Consider the following 16,588-nt stretch of genomic DNA (forward strand, 5'->3'; position numbering starts at 1 on the left):
GTCTTCGTCTTCTTCGTCTTCGTCTTCTTCATCGTCTTTGTCTTCGTCGTCTTCTTCATCGTCTTTGTCTTCGTCTTCATCTTCTTCATCTTCTTCATCGTCTTCATCGTCTTCATCTTCATCTTCTTCATCGTCTTTGTCTTCGTCTTCTTCTTCATCGTCTTTGTCTTCATCTTCATCTTCTTCATCGTCTTCATCTTCTTCATGTTCGTCTTCGTCTTTGTCTTCATCTTCTTGATCTTCTTCATCTTCTTGATCTTCTTCATCTTCTTGATCTTCTTCATCTTCTTCGTCTTCTTCATCTTCTTCGTCTTCGTCTTCTTCATCGTCTTTGTCTTTGTCTTCGTCTTCGTCTTCGTCTTCTTCTTCTTCGTCATCTTCTTCATCGTCTTCATCGTCTTCCTCTTCGTCTTCATTGTCTTCTTCATCTTCATCATCTTCGTCTTCGTTGTCTTCTTCGTCTTCGTCTTCGTTGTCTTCGTCTTCATCTTCATCTTGTTCCTCTTCTTCTTCGTCTTTGTCTTCCTCTTGGTCGTCTTCATCTTCGTCTTCATCATCTTCGTCTTCGTCTTCATCATCTCCGTCTTCATCTTCGTCTTCATCTTCTTCATCTTCATCATCTTCCTCTTCCTCTTCGTCCTCTTCATCTTCCTATTCGTCTTCATTGTCTTCTTCATCTTCGTCTTCGTGTTCGTCGTCTTCGTCTTCATTGTTGTCTTCGTCGTCTTCTTCTTCATCGTCTTCGTCTTGTCTTCTTCGTCTTCGTCTTCTTCGGCTTCTTCGTCTTCATCTTCGTCTTCATCTTCTTCATCGTCTTCATCTTCTTCTTTTCTTCTTCATCGTCTTCGTCTTCTTCATCGTCTTCATCTTCTTCATCGTCTTCATCTTCTTCTTTTCTTCTTCATCGTCTTCGTCTTCTTCGTCTTCTTCGTCTTCGTCTTCATCTTCATCTTCTTCCTCTTCTTCATCTTCTTCATCTTCTTCATCTTCTTCATCTTCATCTTCTTCATCTTCATCTTCTTCATCTTCATCTTCATCATCTTCATCTTCATCTTCTTCGTCTTCTTGGTCTTCGTCTTCTTCGTCTTCTTTGTCTTCGTCTTCTTTGTCTTCGTCTTCTTTGTCTTCGTCTTCTTCGTCTTCTTCGTCTTCTTGGTCTTCGTCTTCTTCGTCTTCTTCGTCTTCGTCTTCTTCATCTTCTTCATCTTCTTCATCGTCTTCTTCGTCTTCTTGGTCTTCTTCATCTTCCTCGTCTTCATCTTCATCGTCTTCTTCGTCTTCATCGTCTTCTTCGTCTTCGTCTTCTTCATCTCCCTCGTCCTCGTCTTCGTCTTCACCTTCGTCATCTTCATCTTCTTCGTCTTCTTCGTCTTCATCGTCTTCTTCGTCTTCTTCGTCTTCCTCTTCGTCATCTTCTTCTTCTTCTTCGTCTTCTTCATCTTCATCTTCTTCGTCTTCTTCGTCTTCATCTTCCTCTTCTTCGTCTTCTTCGTCTTTTTCTTCATCGTCTTCTTCATCTTCGTCGTCTTCTTCTTCTTCTTCGTCGTCTTCGTCTTTGTCGTCTTCATCGTCGTCTTCGTCTTCATCTTCTTCATCTCCCTCGTCCTCATCGTCGTCTTCATCTTCATCTTCTTCATCTCCCTCGTCCTCATCGTCGTCTTCATCTTCGTCGTCTTCGTCTTCGTCGTCTTCATCTTCTTCTTCGTCTTCTTCGTCTTCTTCGTCTTCTTCTTCATCTTCTTCATCTTCTTCGTCTTCTTCATCGTCTTCTTCGTCTTCTTCGTCTTCGTCTTCATCGTCTTCTTCTTCTTCGTCTTCGTTTTCTTCGTCTTCGTCTTCTTCGTCTTCTTCGTCTTCGTCTTCTTCCTCTTCTTCATCTTCGTCTTTTTCTTCATCGTCTTCCTCTTCTTCTTCGTTGTCTTCGTCTTTGTCGTCTTCATCATCTTCTTCGTCTTCGTCTTCTTCATCTCCCTCGTCCTCATCCTCGTCTTCATCTTCGTCGTCTTCATCTTCGTCTTCATCTTCGTCTTCTTCGTCTTCATTGTCTTCTTCATCTTCATCATCTTCATCTTCATCATCTTCATTGTCTTCTTCATCTTCATCTTCGTCTTCGTCTTCATTGTCGTCTTTGTCTTCTTCATCGTCTTCGTCTTATCTTCTTCGTCTTCGTCTTCTTCGTCTTCTTCGTCTTCATCTTCATCGTCTTCGTCTTCGTTGTCTTCGTCTTCATCTTCATCTTCTTCGTCTTCATCATCTTCGTCTTAATCTTCTTCGTCTTCATCGTCTTCTTAGTCTTCTTCTTCATCTTCATCTTCGTCTTCTTCGTCTTCATTGTCTTGTTCGTCTTCATCTTCTTCTTCGTCTTCATCGTCTTCTTCTTCTTCTTTGTCTTCATCTTCATCTTCTTCGTCTTTGTCTTTGTCTTCATCATCTTCATTGTCTTCATCTTCTTTTTCGTCTTCTTCTTCATCGTCTTCGTCTTCTTCATCGTCTTCCTCTTCATCTTCATCTTGTTCGTCTTCTTCTTCGTCTTCATCATCTTCTTCGTCGTCTTCGTCTTTGTCGTCTTCATCGTCTTCATCGTCTTCTTCTTCTTCGTCTTCTTCATCTCCCTCGTCCCCGTCCTCGTCTTCGTCTTCATTTTCGTCGTCTTCATCTTCTTCGTCTTCTTCTTCTTCTTCTTCGTCTTCATCTTCTTCGTCTTCATCTTCTTCATCGTCTACATCTACGTCTTCTTCTTCGTCTTCTTCTTCATCTTCGTCTTCGTCTTCTTCGTCTTCTTCATCTTCTTCATCTTCTTCGTCTTCGTCTTCTTCATCTTCCTCATCTTCATCTTCCTCTTCTTCATCTTCTTTGTCTTTTTCTTCATCGTCTTCGTCGTCTTCTTCTTCTTCTTCTTCTTCTTCTTCTTCTTCGTCGTCTTCGTCTTTGTCGTCTTCATCGTCTTCTTCGTCTTCGTCTTCTTCATCTCCCTCGTCCTCGTCCTCATCTTCGTCGTCCTCATCTTCGTCGTCCTCATCTTCGTCGTCTTCATCTTCGTCGTCTTCATCTCCCTCGTCCTCGTCCTCATCTTCGTCGTCCTCATCTTCGTCGTCCTCATCTTCGTCGTCTTCATCTTCGTCGTCTTCATCTTCATCGTCTTCATCTTCGTCGTCTTCATCGTCTTCATCTACGTCGTCTTCTTCATCTTCTTCATCTTCGTCTTCTTCATCTTCTTCGTCTTCATCGTCTTCATCGTCTTCTTCGTCTTCATCGTCTTCGTCTTCATCTTCATCTTCTTATTCTTCATCTTCTTCGTCTTCTTCGTCTTCTTCCTCTTCTTCGTCTTCTTCGTCTTCATCGTCTTCTTCGTCTTCGTCTTCGTCTTCGTCTTCGTCTTCTTCTTAGTCTTCTTCGTCTTCATCTTCGTCTTCTTCCTCTTCATCTTCTTCGTCTTCTTGGTCTTCGTCTTCTTCGTCTTCATCTTCTTCGTCTTCTTCGTCTTCATCTTCTTCATCGTCTTTGTCTTCTTCTTCTTCATATTCTTTGTCTTTGTCTTCATCGTCTTCATCTTCTTCATCTTCATCTTCTTCATCTTCATCTTCATCTTCTTCATCTTCTTCATCTTCATCGTCTTCATCGTCTTTGTCTTCGTCTTCTTCGTCTTCTTCGTCTTCTTCATCTTCTTCATCTTCTTCATCATCATCTTCTTCGTCTTCTTCATCGTCTTTGTCTTCGTCTTCTTCTTCATCGTCTTCGTCTTCGTCTTCATCGTCTTCGTCTTCCTCTTCCTCTTCATCTTCATCTTCTTCGTCGTCTTCGTCTTCATCTTCATCGTCATCTTCATCTTTGTCGTCTTCATCTTCTTCATCTTCATCTTCTTCATCTTCATCTTCTTCATCGTCTTTGTCTTCATCTTCTTCATCGTCTTCATCTTCTTCGTCTTCATCGTCTTTGTCTTCGTCTTCGTCTTCTTCGTCTTCATCGTCTTCGTCTTCATCGTCTTCGTCTTCTTCATCGTCTTCATCTACTTCGTCTTCATCTTCTTCATCTTCATCTTCTTTATCATCTTCGTCTTCATCTTCATCGTCTTCTTCGTCTTCATCTTCATCTTCTTCATCTTCATTTTCTTCGTCTTTGTCTTCTTCATTGTCTTCATCTTCCTCTTCTTCGTCTGCATCGTCTTCAGCTTCTTCATCTTCTTCGTCTTCATCTTCTTCATCTTCGTCTTCGTCGTCTTCGTCGTCTTCTTCGTCTTCATCTTCCTCTTCGTCTTCATCTTCGTCGTCTTCATCTTCGTCGTCTTCATCGTCTTCATCTTCTTCATCTTCCTCCTCTTCATCTTCCTCCTCTTCATCTTCCTCCTCTTCATCTTCGACTTCTTCTTCGTCTTCATCTTCATCTTCCTCTTCTTCGTCATCTTCATCGTCTTCGTCTTCATCTTCGTCTTCATCTTCATCTTCTTCGTCTTCTTCTTTGTCTTCACCTTCCTCTTCATCTTCATCTTCCTCTTCTTCTTCATCGTCTTCGTCTTCATCTTCGTCTTCTTCTTCTTCGTCATCTTCTTCATCGTCTTCATCGTCTTCCTCTTCCTCTTCGTCTTCATTGTCTTCTTCATCTTCGTCTTCATCTTCTTCGTCTTCTTCGTCGTCGTCTTCGTCTTCGTCTTCGTCATCATCTTCATCTGCATCGTCTTCCTCTTCCTCTTCGTCTTCCTCTTCGTCTTCCTCTTCGTCTTCCTCTTCTTCGTCTTTGTCTTCTTCGTCTTTGTCTTCTTCGTCTTCGTCTTCTTCGTCTTCGTCTTCATCTTCTTCTTCATCTTCTTCATCTTATTCATCGTCTTCATCTTCTTTATCGTCTTCATCTTCTTCGTCATCATCATCGTCTTCATCTTCGTCTTGATCTTCTTCATCTTCTTCGTCTTCATCGTCTTCATCTTCGTCTTTGTCTTCTTCTTCGTCTTCTTCTTCGTCTTCATCTTCATCTGCATCTTCTTATTCTTCGTCTTCTTCTTTGTCTTCGTCTTCGTCGTCTTCTTCGTCTTCGTCTTCATCGTCTTCGTCTTCATCTTCGTCTTCGTCGTCTTCTTCATCTTCTTCATCTTCATTGTCTTCGTCTTCATCTTCATCTTCATCGTCTTTGTCTTCGTCTTCTTCATCGTCTTCTTCATCGTCGTCTTCTTCGTCTTCATCGTCTTCAGCTTCTTCATCTTCTTCGTCTTCTTCTTCTTCATCTTCTTCTTCTTTATCGTCTTCGTCTTCTTCGTCTTCATCTTCGTGTTTGTCATCTTCATCTTCTTCGTCTTCGTCTTCATCTTCTTCGTCGTCTTCGTCTTCTTCTTCGTCTTCATCTTCCTCTTCATCTTCGTCGTCTTCATCTTCATCGTCTTCATCCTCATCTTCTTCATCTTCATCTTCTTCATCGTCTTTGTCTTCATCTTCTTCATCGTCTTCATCTTCTTCATCTTCATCTTCATCGTCTTTGTCTTCGTCTTCGTCTTCTTCATCTTTATCTTCTTCGTCTTCGTCTTCTTCGGCTTCTTCGTCTTCATCTTCGTCTTCATCTTCTTCATTGTCTTCTTCATCTTCATCTTCATCTTCGTCTTCATTGTCATCTTCGTCTTCTTCTTCATCGTCTTCGTCTTGTCTTCTTCATCTTCGTCTTCTTCGTCTTCTTCATCTTCGTCTTCTTCGTCTTCGTCTTCGTCTTCGTCTTCGTCTTCGTCTTCATCTTCTTTGTCTTCATCATCTTCGTCTTCATCGTCTTCTTCGTCTTCTTCTTCATCTTCATCTTTGTCTTCATTGTCTTTTTCGTCTTCATCTTCTTCTTCATCTTCTTTGTCTTCATCTTCATCTTCATCTTCATCGTCTTCATCTTCTTCGTCTTTGTCTTCATCTTCTTCATCTTCTTCGTCTTCATCTTCTTCTTCGTCTTCATCTTCTTCTTCGTCTTCATCTTCTTCTTCGTCTTCTTCGTCTTCGTCTTCTTCGTCTTCATCTTCATCTTCGTCTTCTTCGTCTTCATTGTCTTCATCGTCTTCATCATCTCCGTCTTCATCTTCGTCTTCATTGTCATCTTCATCTTCTTCATCTTCATTGTCTTCGTCTTCATCTTCATTGTCTTCGTCTTCGTCTTCATCTTTATCTTCTTCATCGTCTTCGTCTTCTTCATTGTCTTAGTCTTCTTCGTCTTCGTCTTCGTCTTCATCATCTTCATCTTCTTCATCTTCTTCATCATCTTCATCTTCTTCATCTTCTTCATCATCTTCATCATCTTCATCTTCCTCCTCTTCATCTTCCTCCTCTTCATCTTCCTCCTCATCATCTTCGACTTCTTCGTCTGCATCTTCATCTTCCTCTTCTTCGTTGTCTTCTTCATCTTCGTCTTCATCTTCGTCTTCATCTTCGTCGTCTTCTTCGTCTTCGTCTTCGTCTTCATCTTCTTCATCGTCTTCCTCTTCATCTTCATCTTGTTCGTCTTCTTCATCGTCTTCCTCTTCATCTTCATCTTGTTCGTCTTCTTCTTCGTCTTCATCATCTTCGTCTTCATCTTCTTCGTCTTCATCTTCGTCTTCTTCTTCTTCTTCGTCGTCTTCGTCTTTGTCGTCTTCATCGTCTTCATCGTCTTCTTCGTCTTCTTCCTCTTCATCTTCCTCTTCATCTTCGACTTCTTCTTCATCGCCTTCGTCTTCTTCGTCTTCATCTTCGTGTTTGTCATCTTCATCTTCTTCGTCTTCGTCTTCATCTTCTTCGTCGTCTTCGTCTTCTTCTTCGTCTTCATCTTCCTCTTCATCTTCGTCGTCTTCATCTTCATCGTCTTCATCCTCATCTTCTTCATCTTCATCTTCTTCATCGTCTTTGTCTTCATCTTCTTCATCGTCTTCATCTTCTTCATCTTCTTCTTCATCGTCTTTGTCTTCGTCTTCGTCTTCTTCATCTTTATCTTCTTCGTCTTCGTCTTCTTCGGCTTCTTCGTCTTCATCTTCGTCTTCATCTTCTTCATTGTCTTCTTCATCTTCATCTTCATCTTCGTCTTCATTGTCATCTTCGTCTTCTTCTTCATCGTCTTCGTCTTGTCTTCTTCATCTTCGTCTTCTTCGTCGTCTTCGTCTTCGTCTTCGTCTTCGTCTTCGTCTTCGTCTTCTTCATCTTCATCTTCATCTTCTTTGTCTTCATCATCTTCGTCTTAATCTTCTTCGTCTTCATCGTCTTCTTCGTCTTCTTCTTCATCTTCATCTTTGTCTTCATTGTCTTTTTCGTCTTCATCTTCTTCTTCATCTTCTTCTTCATCTTCTTTGTCTTCATCTTCATCTTCATCTTCATCGTCTTCATCTTCTTCGTCTTTGTCTTCATCTTCTTCGTCTTCTTCGTCTTCATCTTCTTCGTCTTCATCTTCTTCGTCTTCATCGTCTTCGTCTTCTTCGTCTTCGTCTTCTTCGTCTTCGTCTTCTTCGTCTTCATCTTCTTCATCGTCTTTGTCTTCGTCGTCTTTGTCTTCGTCTTCATCTTCTTCATCTTCTTCATCGTCTTCATCGTCTTCATCTTCATCTTCTTCATCGTCTTTGTCTTCGTCTTCTTCTTCATCGTCTTTGTCTTCATCTTCATCTTCTTCATCGTCTTCATCTTCTTCATGTTCGTCTTCGTCTTTGTCTTCATCTTCTTGATCTTCTTCATCTTCTTGATCTTCTTCATCTTCTTGATCTTCTTCATCTTCTTCGTCTTCTTCATCTTCTTCGTCTTCGTCTTCTTCATCGTCTTTGTCTTTGTCTTTGTCTTCGTCTTCGTCTTCGTCTTCTTCTTCTTCGTCATCTTCTTCATCGTCTTCATCGTCTTCCTCTTCGTCTTCATTGTCTTCTTCATCTTCATCATCTTCGTCTTCGTTGTCTTCTTCGTCTTCGTCTTCGTTGTCTTCGTCTTCATCTTCATCTTGTTCCTCTTCTTCTTCGTCTTTGTCTTCCTCTTGGTCGTCTTCATCTTCGTCTTCATCATCTTCGTCTTCGTCTTCATCATCTCCGTCTTCATCTTCGTCTTCATCTTCTTCATCTTCATCATCTTCCTCTTCCTCTTCGTCCTCTTCATCTTCCTATTCGTCTTCATTGTCTTCTTCATCTTCGTCTTCGTGTTCGTCGTCTTCGTCTTCATTGTTGTCTTCGTCGTCTTCTTCTTCATCGTCTTCGTCTTGTCTTCTTCGTCTTCGTCTTCTTCGGCTTCTTCGTCTTCATCTTCGTCTTCATCTTCTTCATCGTCTTCATCTTCTTCTTTTCTTCTTCATCGTCTTCGTCTTCTTCATCGTCTTCATCTTCTTCATCGTCTTCATCTTCTTCTTTTCTTCTTCATCGTCTTCGTCTTCTTCGTCTTCGTCTTCATCTTCATCTTCTTCCTCTTCTTCATCTTCTTCATCTTCTTCATCTTCTTCATCTTCATCTTCTTCATCTTCATCTTCTTCATCTTCGTCTTCATCTTCTTCGTCTTCTTGGTCTTCGTCTTCTTCGTCTTCTTCGTCTTCTTTGTCTTCGTCTTCTTTGTCTTCGTCTTCTTTGTCTTCGTCTTCTTTGTCTTCGTCTTCTTCGTCTTCTTCGTCTTCTTGGTCTTCGTCTTCTTCGTCTTCTTCGTCTTCGTCTTCTTCATCTTCTTCATCTTCTTCATCGTCTTCTTCGTCTTCTTGGTCTTCTTCATCTTCCTCGTCTTCATCTTCATCGTCTTCTTCGTCTTCATCGTCTTCTTCGTCTTCGTCTTCTTCATCTCCCTCGTCCTCGTCTTCGTCTTCACCTTCGTCATCTTCATCTTCTTCGTCTTCATCGTCTTCTTCGTCTTCTTCGTCTTCCTCTTCGTCATCTTCTTCTTCTTCTTCGTCTTCTTCATCTTCATCTTCTTCGTCTTCTTCGTCTTCATCTTCCTCTTCTTCGTCTTCTTCGTCTTTTTCTTCATCGTCTTCTTCATCTTCGTCGTCTTCTTCTTCTTCTTCGTCGTCTTCGTCTTTGTCGTCTTCATCGTCGTCTTCGTCTTCATCTTCTTCATCTCCCTCGTCCTCATCGTCGTCTTCATCTTCATCTTCTTCATCTCCCTCGTCCTCATCGTCGTCTTCATCTTCGTCGTCTTCGTCTTCGTCGTCTTCATCTTCTTCTTCGTCTTCTTCGTCTTCTTCGTCTTCTTCTTCATCTTCTTCATCTTCTTCGTCTTCTTCATCGTCTTCTTCGTCTTCTTCGTCTTCGTCTTCATCGTCTTCTTCTTCTTCGTCTTCGTTTTCTTCGTCTTCGTCTTCTTCGTCTTCTTCGTCTTCGTCTTCTTCCTCTTCTTCATCTTCGTCTTTTTCTTCATCGTCTTCCTCTTCTTCTTCGTCGTCTTCGTCTTTGTCGTCTTCATCATCTTCTTCGTCTTCTTCGTCTTCGTCTTCTTCATCTCCCTCGTCCTCATCCTCGTCTTCATCTTCGTCGTCTTCATCTTCGTCTTCATCTTCGTCTTCTTCGTCTTCATTGTCTTCTTCATCTTCATCATCTTCATCTTCATCATCTTCATTGTCTTCTTCATCTTCATCTTCATCTTCGTCTTCATTGTCGTCTTTGTCTTCTTCATCGTCTTCGTCTTATCTTCTTCGTCTTCGTCTTCTTCGTCTTCTTCGTCTTCATCTTCATCGTCTTCGTCTTCATCTTCATCTTCTTCGTCTTCATCATCTTCGTCTTAATCTTCTTCGTCTTCATCGTCTTCTTAGTCTTCTTCTTCATCTTCATCTTCGTCTTCTTCGTCTTCATTGTCTTGTTCGTCTTCATCTTCTTCTTCGTCTTCATCGTCTTCTTCTTCTTCTTTGTCTTCATCTTCATCTTCTTCGTCTTTGTCTTTGTCTTCATCATCTTCATTGTCTTCATCTTCTTTTTCGTCTTCTTCTTCATCGTCTTCGTCTTCTTCATCGTCTTCCTCTTCATCTTCATCTTGTTCGTCTTCTTCTTCGTCTTCATCATCTTCTTCGTCGTCTTCGTCTTTGTCGTCTTCATCGTCTTCATCGTCTTCTTCTTCTTCGTCTTCTTCATCTCCCTCGTCCCCGTCCTCGTCTTCGTCTTCATTTTCGTCGTCTTCATCTTCTTCGTCTTCTTCTTCTTCTTCTTCGTCTTCATCTTCTTCGTCTTCATCTTCTTCATCGTCTACATCTACGTCTTCTTCTTCGTCTTCTTCTTCATCTTCGTCTTCGTCTTCTTCGTCTTCTTCATCTTCTTCATCTTCTTCGTCTTCGTCTTCTTCATCTTCCTCATCTTCATCTTCCTCTTCTTCATCTTCTTTGTCTTTTTCTTCATCGTCTTCGTCGTCTTCTTCTTCTTCTTCTTCTTCTTCTTCTTCTTCTTCTTCTTCGTCGTCTTCGTCTTTGTCGTCTTCATCGTCTTCTTCGTCTTCGTCTTCTTCATCTCCCTCGTCCTCGTCCTCATCTTCGTCGTCCTCATCTTCGTCGTCCTCATCTTCGTCGTCTTCATCTTCGTCGTCTTCATCTCCCTCGTCCTCGTCCTCATCTTCGTCGTCCTCATCTTCGTCGTCCTCATCTTCGTCGTCTTCATCTTCGTCGTCTTCATCTTCATCGTCTTCATCTTCGTCGTCTTCATCGTCTTCATCTACGTCGTCTTCTTCATCTTCTTCATCTTCGTCTTCTTCATCTTCTTCGTCTTCATCGTCTTCATCGTCTTCTTCGTCTTCATCGTCTTCGTCTTCATCTTCATCTTCTTATTCTTCATCTTCTTCGTCTTCTTCGTCTTCTTCCTCTTCTTCGTCTTCTTCGTCTTCATCGTCTTCATCGTCTTCTTCGTCTTCGTCTTCGTCTTCGTCTTCGTCTTCTTCTTAGTCTTCTTCGTCTTCATCTTCGTCTTCTTCCTCTTCATCTTCTTCGTCTTCTTGGTCTTCGTCTTCTTCGTCTTCATCTTCTTCGTCTTCTTCGTCTTCATCTTCTTCATCGTCTTTGTCTTCTTCTTCTTCATATTCTTTGTCTTTGTCTTCATCGTCTTCATCTTCTTCATCTTCATCTTCTTCATCTTCTTCATCTTCATCTTCTTCATCTTCATCGTCTTCATCGTCTTTGTCTTCGTCTTCTTCGTCTTCTTCATCTTCTTCATCTTCTTCATCATCATCTTCTTCGTCTTCTTCATCGTCTTTGTCTTCGTCTTCTTCATCGTCTTCGTCTTCGTCTTCATCGTCTTCGTCTTCCTCTTCCTCTTCATCTTCATCTTCTTCGTCGTCTTCGTCTTCATCTTCATCGTCATCTTCATCTTTGTCGTCTTCATCTTCTTCATCTTCATCTTCTTCATCTTCATCTTCTTCATCGTCTTTGTCTTCATCTTCTTCATCGTCTTCATCTTCTTCGTCTTCATCGTCTTTGTCTTCGTCTTCGTCTTCTTCGTCTTCATCGTCTTCGTCTTCATCGTCTTCGTCTTCTTCATCGTCTTCATCTACTTCGTCTTCATCTTCTTCATCTTCATCTTCTTTATCATCTTCGTCTTCATCTTCATCGTCTTCTTCGTCTTCATCTTCATCTTCATCTTCATCTTCTTCATCTTCATTTTCTTCGTCTTTGTCTTCTTCATTGTCTTCATCTTCCTCTTCTTCGTCTGCATCGTCTTCAGCTTCTTCATCTTCTTCGTCTTCATCTTCTTCATCTTCGTCTTCGTCGTCTTCGTCGTCTTCTTCGTCTTCATCTTCCTCTTCGTCTTCATCTTCGTCGTCTTCATCTTCGTCGTCTTCATCGTCTTCATCTTCTTCATCTTCCTCCTCTTCATCTTCCTCCTCTTCATCTTCCTCCTCTTCATCTTCGACTTCTTCTTCGTCTTCATCTTCATCTTCCTCTTCTTCGTCATCTTCATCGTCTTCGTCTTCATCTTCGTCTTCATCTTCATCTTCTTCGTCTTCTTCTTTGTCTTCACCTTCCTCTTCATCTTCATCTTCCTCTTCTTCTTCATCGTCTTCGTCTTCATCTTCGTCTTCTTCTTCTTCGTCATCTTCTTCATCGTCTTCATCGTCTTCCTCTTCCTCTTCGTCTTCATTGTCTTCTTCATCTTCGTCTTCATCTTCTTCGTCTTCGTCGTCGTCTTCGTCTTCGTCTTCGTCTTCGTCATCATCTTCATCTGCATCGTCTTCCTCTTCCTCTTCGTCTTCCTCTTCGTCTTCCTCTTCGTCTTCCTCTTCTTCGTCTTTGTCTTCTTCGTCTTTGTCTTCTTCGTCTTCGTCTTCTTCGTCTTCGTCTTCATCTTCTTCTTCATCTTCTTCATCTTATTCATCGTCTTCATCTTCTTTATCGTCTTCATCTTCTTCGTCATCATCATCGTCTTCATCTTCGTCTTGATCTTCTTCATCTTCTTCGTCTTCATCGTCTTCATCTTCGTCTTTGTCTTCTTCTTCGTCTTCTTCGTCTTCTTCTTCGTCTTCATCTTCATCTGCATCTTCTTATTCTTCGTCTTCTTCTTTGTCTTCGTCTTCGTCGTCTTCTTCGTCTTCGTCTTCATCGTCTTCGTCTTCATCTTCGTCTTCGTCGTCTTCTTCATCTTCTTCATCTTCATTGTCTTCGTCTTCATCTTCATCTTCATCGTCTTTGTCTTCGTCTTCTTCATCGTCTTCTTCATCGTCGTCTTCTTCGTCTTCATCGTCTTCAGCTTCTTCATCTTCTTCGTCTTCTTCTTCTTCATCTTCTTCTTCTTTATCGTCTTCGTCTTCTTCGTCTTCATCTTCGTGTTTGTCATCTTCATCTTCTTCGTCTTCGTCTTCATCTTCTTCGTCGTCTTCGTCTTCTTCTTCGTCTTCATCTTCCTCTTCATCTTCGTCGTCTTCATCTTCATCGTCTTCATCCTCATCTTCTTCATCTTCATCTTCTTCATCGTCTTTGTCTTCATCTTCTTCATCGTCTTCATCTTCTTCATCTTCATCTTCATCGTCTTTGTCTTCGTCTTCGTCTTCTTCATCTTTATCTTCTTCGTCTTCGTCTTCTTCGGCTTCTTCGTCTTCATCTTCGTCTTCATCTTCTTCATTGTCTTCTTCATCTTCATCTTCATCTTCGTCTTCATTGTCATCTTCGTCTTCTTCTTCATCGTCTTCGTCTTGTCTTCTTCATCTTCGTCTTCTTCGTCTTCTTCATCTTCGTCTTCTTCGTCTTCTTCGTCTTCGTCTTCGTCTTCGTCTTCGTCTTCATCTTCTTTGTCTTCATCATCTTCGTCTTAATCTTCTTCGTCTTCATCGTCTTCTTCGTCTTCTTCTTCATCTTCATCTTTGTCTTCATTGTCTTTTTCGTCTTCATCTTCTTCTTCATCTTCTTCTTCATCTTCTTTGTCTTCTTCTTCATCTTCATCTTCATCGTCTTCATCTTCTTCGTCTTTGTCTTCATCTTCTTCATCTTCTTCGTCTTCATCTTCTTCTTCGTCTTCATCTTCTTCTTCGTCTTCATCATCTTCGTCTTCTTCGTCTTCGTCTTCTTCGTCTTCATCTTCATCTTCGTCTTCTTCGTCTTCATTGTCTTCATCGTCTTCATCATCTCCGTCTTCATCTTCGTCTTCATTGTCATCTTCATCTTCATCTTCATTGTCTTCGTCTTCATCTTCATTGTCTTCGTCTTCGTCTTCATCTTTATCTTCTTCATCGTCTTCGTCTTCTTCATTGTCTTAGTCTTCTTCGTCTTCGTCTTCGTCTTCATCATCTTCATCTTCTTCATCTTCTTCATCATCTTCATCTTCTTCATCTTCTTCATCATCTTCATCATCTTCATCTTCCTCCTCTTCATCTTCCTCCTCTTCATCTTCCTCCTCATCATCTTCGACTTCTTCGTCTGCATCTTCATCTTCCTCTTCTTCGTTGTCTTCTTCATCTTCGTCTTCATCTTCGTCTTCATCTTCGTCGTCTTCTTCGTCTTCGTCTTCGTCTTCATCTTCTTCATCGTCTTCCTCTTCATCTTCATCTTGTTCGTCTTCTTCATCGTCTTCCTCTTCATCTTCATCTTGTTCGTCTTCTTCTTCGTCTTCATCATCTTCGTCTTCATCTTCTTCGTCTTCATCTTCGTCTTCTTCTTCTTCTTCGTCGTCTTCGTCTTTGTCGTCTTCATCGTCTTCATCGTCTTCTTCTTCGTCTTCTTCCTCTTCATCTTCCTCTTCATCTTCGACTTCTTCTTCATCGCCTTCGTCTTCTTCGTCTTCATCTTCGTGTTTGTCATCTTCATCTTCTTCGTCTTCGTCTTCATCTTCTTCGTCGTCTTCGTCTTCTTCTTCGTCTTCATCTTCCTCTTCATCTTCGTCGTCTTCATCTTCATCGTCTTCATCCTCATCTTCTTCATCTTCATCTTCTTCATCGTCTTTGTCTTCATCTTCTTCATCGTCTTCATCTTCTTCATCTTCTTCTTCATCGTCTTTGTCTTCGTCTTCGTCTTCTTCATCTTTATCTTCTTCGTCTTCGTCTTCTTCGGCTTCTTCGTCTTCATCTTCGTCTTCATCTTCTTCATTGTCTTCTTCATCTTCATCTTCATCTTCGTCTTCATTGTCATCTTCGTCTTCTTCTTCATCGTCTTCGTCTTGTCTTCTTCATCTTCGTCGTCTTCGTCTTCGTCTTCGTCTTCGTCTTCGTCTTCGTCTTCGTCTTCTTCATCTTCATCTTCATCTTCTTTGTCTTCATCATCTTCGTCTTAATCTTCTTCGTCTTCATCGTCTTCTTCGTCTTCTTCTTCATCTTCATCTTTGTCTTCATTGTCTTTTTCGTCTTCATCTTCTTCTTCATCTTCTTCTTCATCTTCTTTGTCTTCATCTTCATCTTCATCTTCATCGTCTTCATCTTCTTCGTCTTTGTCTTCATCTTCTTCGTCTTCTTCGTCTTCATCTTCTTCGTCTTCATCTTCTTCGTCTTCATCTTCTTCGTCTTCATCGTCTTCGTCTTCTTCGTCTTCGTCTTCTTCGTCTTCATCTTCATCTTCGTCTTCTTCGTCTTCATTGTCTTCATCGTCTTCATCATCTCCGTCTTCATCTTCGTCTTCATTGTCATCTTCATCTTCTTCATCTTCATTGTCTTCGTCTTCATCTTCATTGTCTTCGTCTTCGTCTTCATCTTTATCTTCTTCATCGTCTTCGTCTTCTTCATTGTCTTAGTCTTCTTCGTCTTCGTCTTCATCATCTTCATCTTCATCATCTTCTTCATCATCTTCATCTTCTTCATCATCTTCATCATCTTCATCTTCCTCCTCTTCATCTTCCTCCTCTTCATCTTCCTCCTCATCATCTTCGACTTCTTCGTCTGCATCTTCATCTTCCTCTTCTTCGTTGTCTTCTTCATCTTCGTCTTCATCTTCGTCTTCATCTTCGTCTTCATCTTCGTCGTCTTCTTCGTCTTCGTCTTCATCTTCTTCATCATCTTCCTCTTCATCTTCATCTTGTTCGTCTTCTTCATCGTCTTCCTCTTCATCTTGTTCATCTTCTTCTTCGTCTTCGTCATCTTCGTCTTCATCTTCTTCGTCTTCATCTTCGTCTTCTTCTTCTTCTTCGTCGTCTTCGTCTTTGTCGTCTTCATCGTCTTCATCGTCTTCTTCTTCTTCGTCTTCTTCCTCTTCATCTTCCTCTTCATCTTCGTCTTCTTCTTCATCGTCTTCGTCTTCGTCTTCGTCTTCGTCTTCGTCTTCTTCTTCGTCATCGTCTTCATCGTCTTCATCGTCTTCCTCTTCCTCTTCGTCTTCATTGTCTTCTTCATCTTCATCTTCATCATCTTCGTCTTCATTATCTTCGTCTTCTTCGTCGTCGTCTTCGTCTTCGTCTTTGTCTTCGTCATCATCTTCATCTGCATCGTCTTCCTCTTCCTCTTCGTCTTCCTCTTCGTCTTCGTCTTCTTCGTCTTTGTCTTCTTCGTCTTTGTCTTCTTCGTCTTCGTCTTCTTCGTCTTCGTCTTCTTCGTCTTCGTCTTCATCTTCTTCTTCATCTTCTTCATCTTATTCATCGTCTTCATCTTCTTTATCGTCTTCATCTTCTTCGTCATCATCATCGTCTTCATCTTCGTCTTGATCGTTTTCATCTTCTTCGTCTTCATCGTCTTCATCTTCGTCTTCTTCTTCGTCTTCTTCATCTTCTTCTTCATCTTCATCTTCATCTGCATCTTCTTATTCTTCGTCTTCTTCGTCTTCTTCTTTGTCTTCGTCTTCGTCGCCTTCTTGGTCTTCGTCTTCATCGTCTTCGTCGTCTTCTTCATCTTCATCTTCGTCGTCTTGTTCATCTTCTTCATCTTCATTGTCTTCGTCTTCATCTTCATCTTCATCTTCTTTGTCTTTGTCTTCGTCTTCTTCATCGTCTTCTTCATCGTCTTCTTCATCGTCTTCTTCATCGTCTTCTTCTTCGTCTTCATCGTCTTCAGCTTCTTCATCTTCTTCGTCTTCTTCTTCGTCTTCTTCTTTATCGTCTTCGTCTTCTTCGTCTTCATCTTCGTGTTTGTCGTCTTCATCGTCTTCGTCTTCGTCTTCATCTTCTTCGTCGTCTTCGTCTTCTTCTTCGTCTTCGTCTTCATCTTCCTCTTCATCTTCGTCGTCTTCATCTTCATCGTCTTCATCTTCATCTTCTTCATCTTCATCTTCTTCATCGTCTTTGTCTTCATCTTCTTCATCGTCTTCATCTTCTTCATCTTCTTCTTCA

General features: G+C 41.4%; 1 protein-coding gene across 1 annotated transcript in view; it reads right to left on the reverse strand.

The window, feature by feature from the left end:
• Window positions 1-237: 237 nt before the first annotated feature.
• LOC137378599 (glutamic acid-rich protein-like) overlaps window positions 238-16,588 on the reverse strand; it is a gene marked incomplete at its 3' end in the record, with an annotated part of 37,962 nt that continues 21,611 nt past the window's right edge. The window contains exons 10-12 of the mRNA XM_068048899.1: window positions 8,748-8,802; window positions 1,456-1,724; window positions 238-327 (exon numbers count right to left, since the gene is read on the reverse strand). Coding sequence (XP_067905000.1) covers window positions 238-327; window positions 1,456-1,724; window positions 8,748-8,802 — 414 coding nt within the window. The remainder of the gene's footprint in view (window positions 328-1,455; window positions 1,725-8,747; window positions 8,803-16,588) is intronic.

This window comes from Heterodontus francisci, chromosome 17, assembly GCF_036365525.1.
Source record: "Heterodontus francisci isolate sHetFra1 chromosome 17, sHetFra1.hap1, whole genome shotgun sequence".
Classification (NCBI taxonomy): domain Eukaryota; kingdom Metazoa; phylum Chordata; class Chondrichthyes; order Heterodontiformes; family Heterodontidae; genus Heterodontus; species Heterodontus francisci.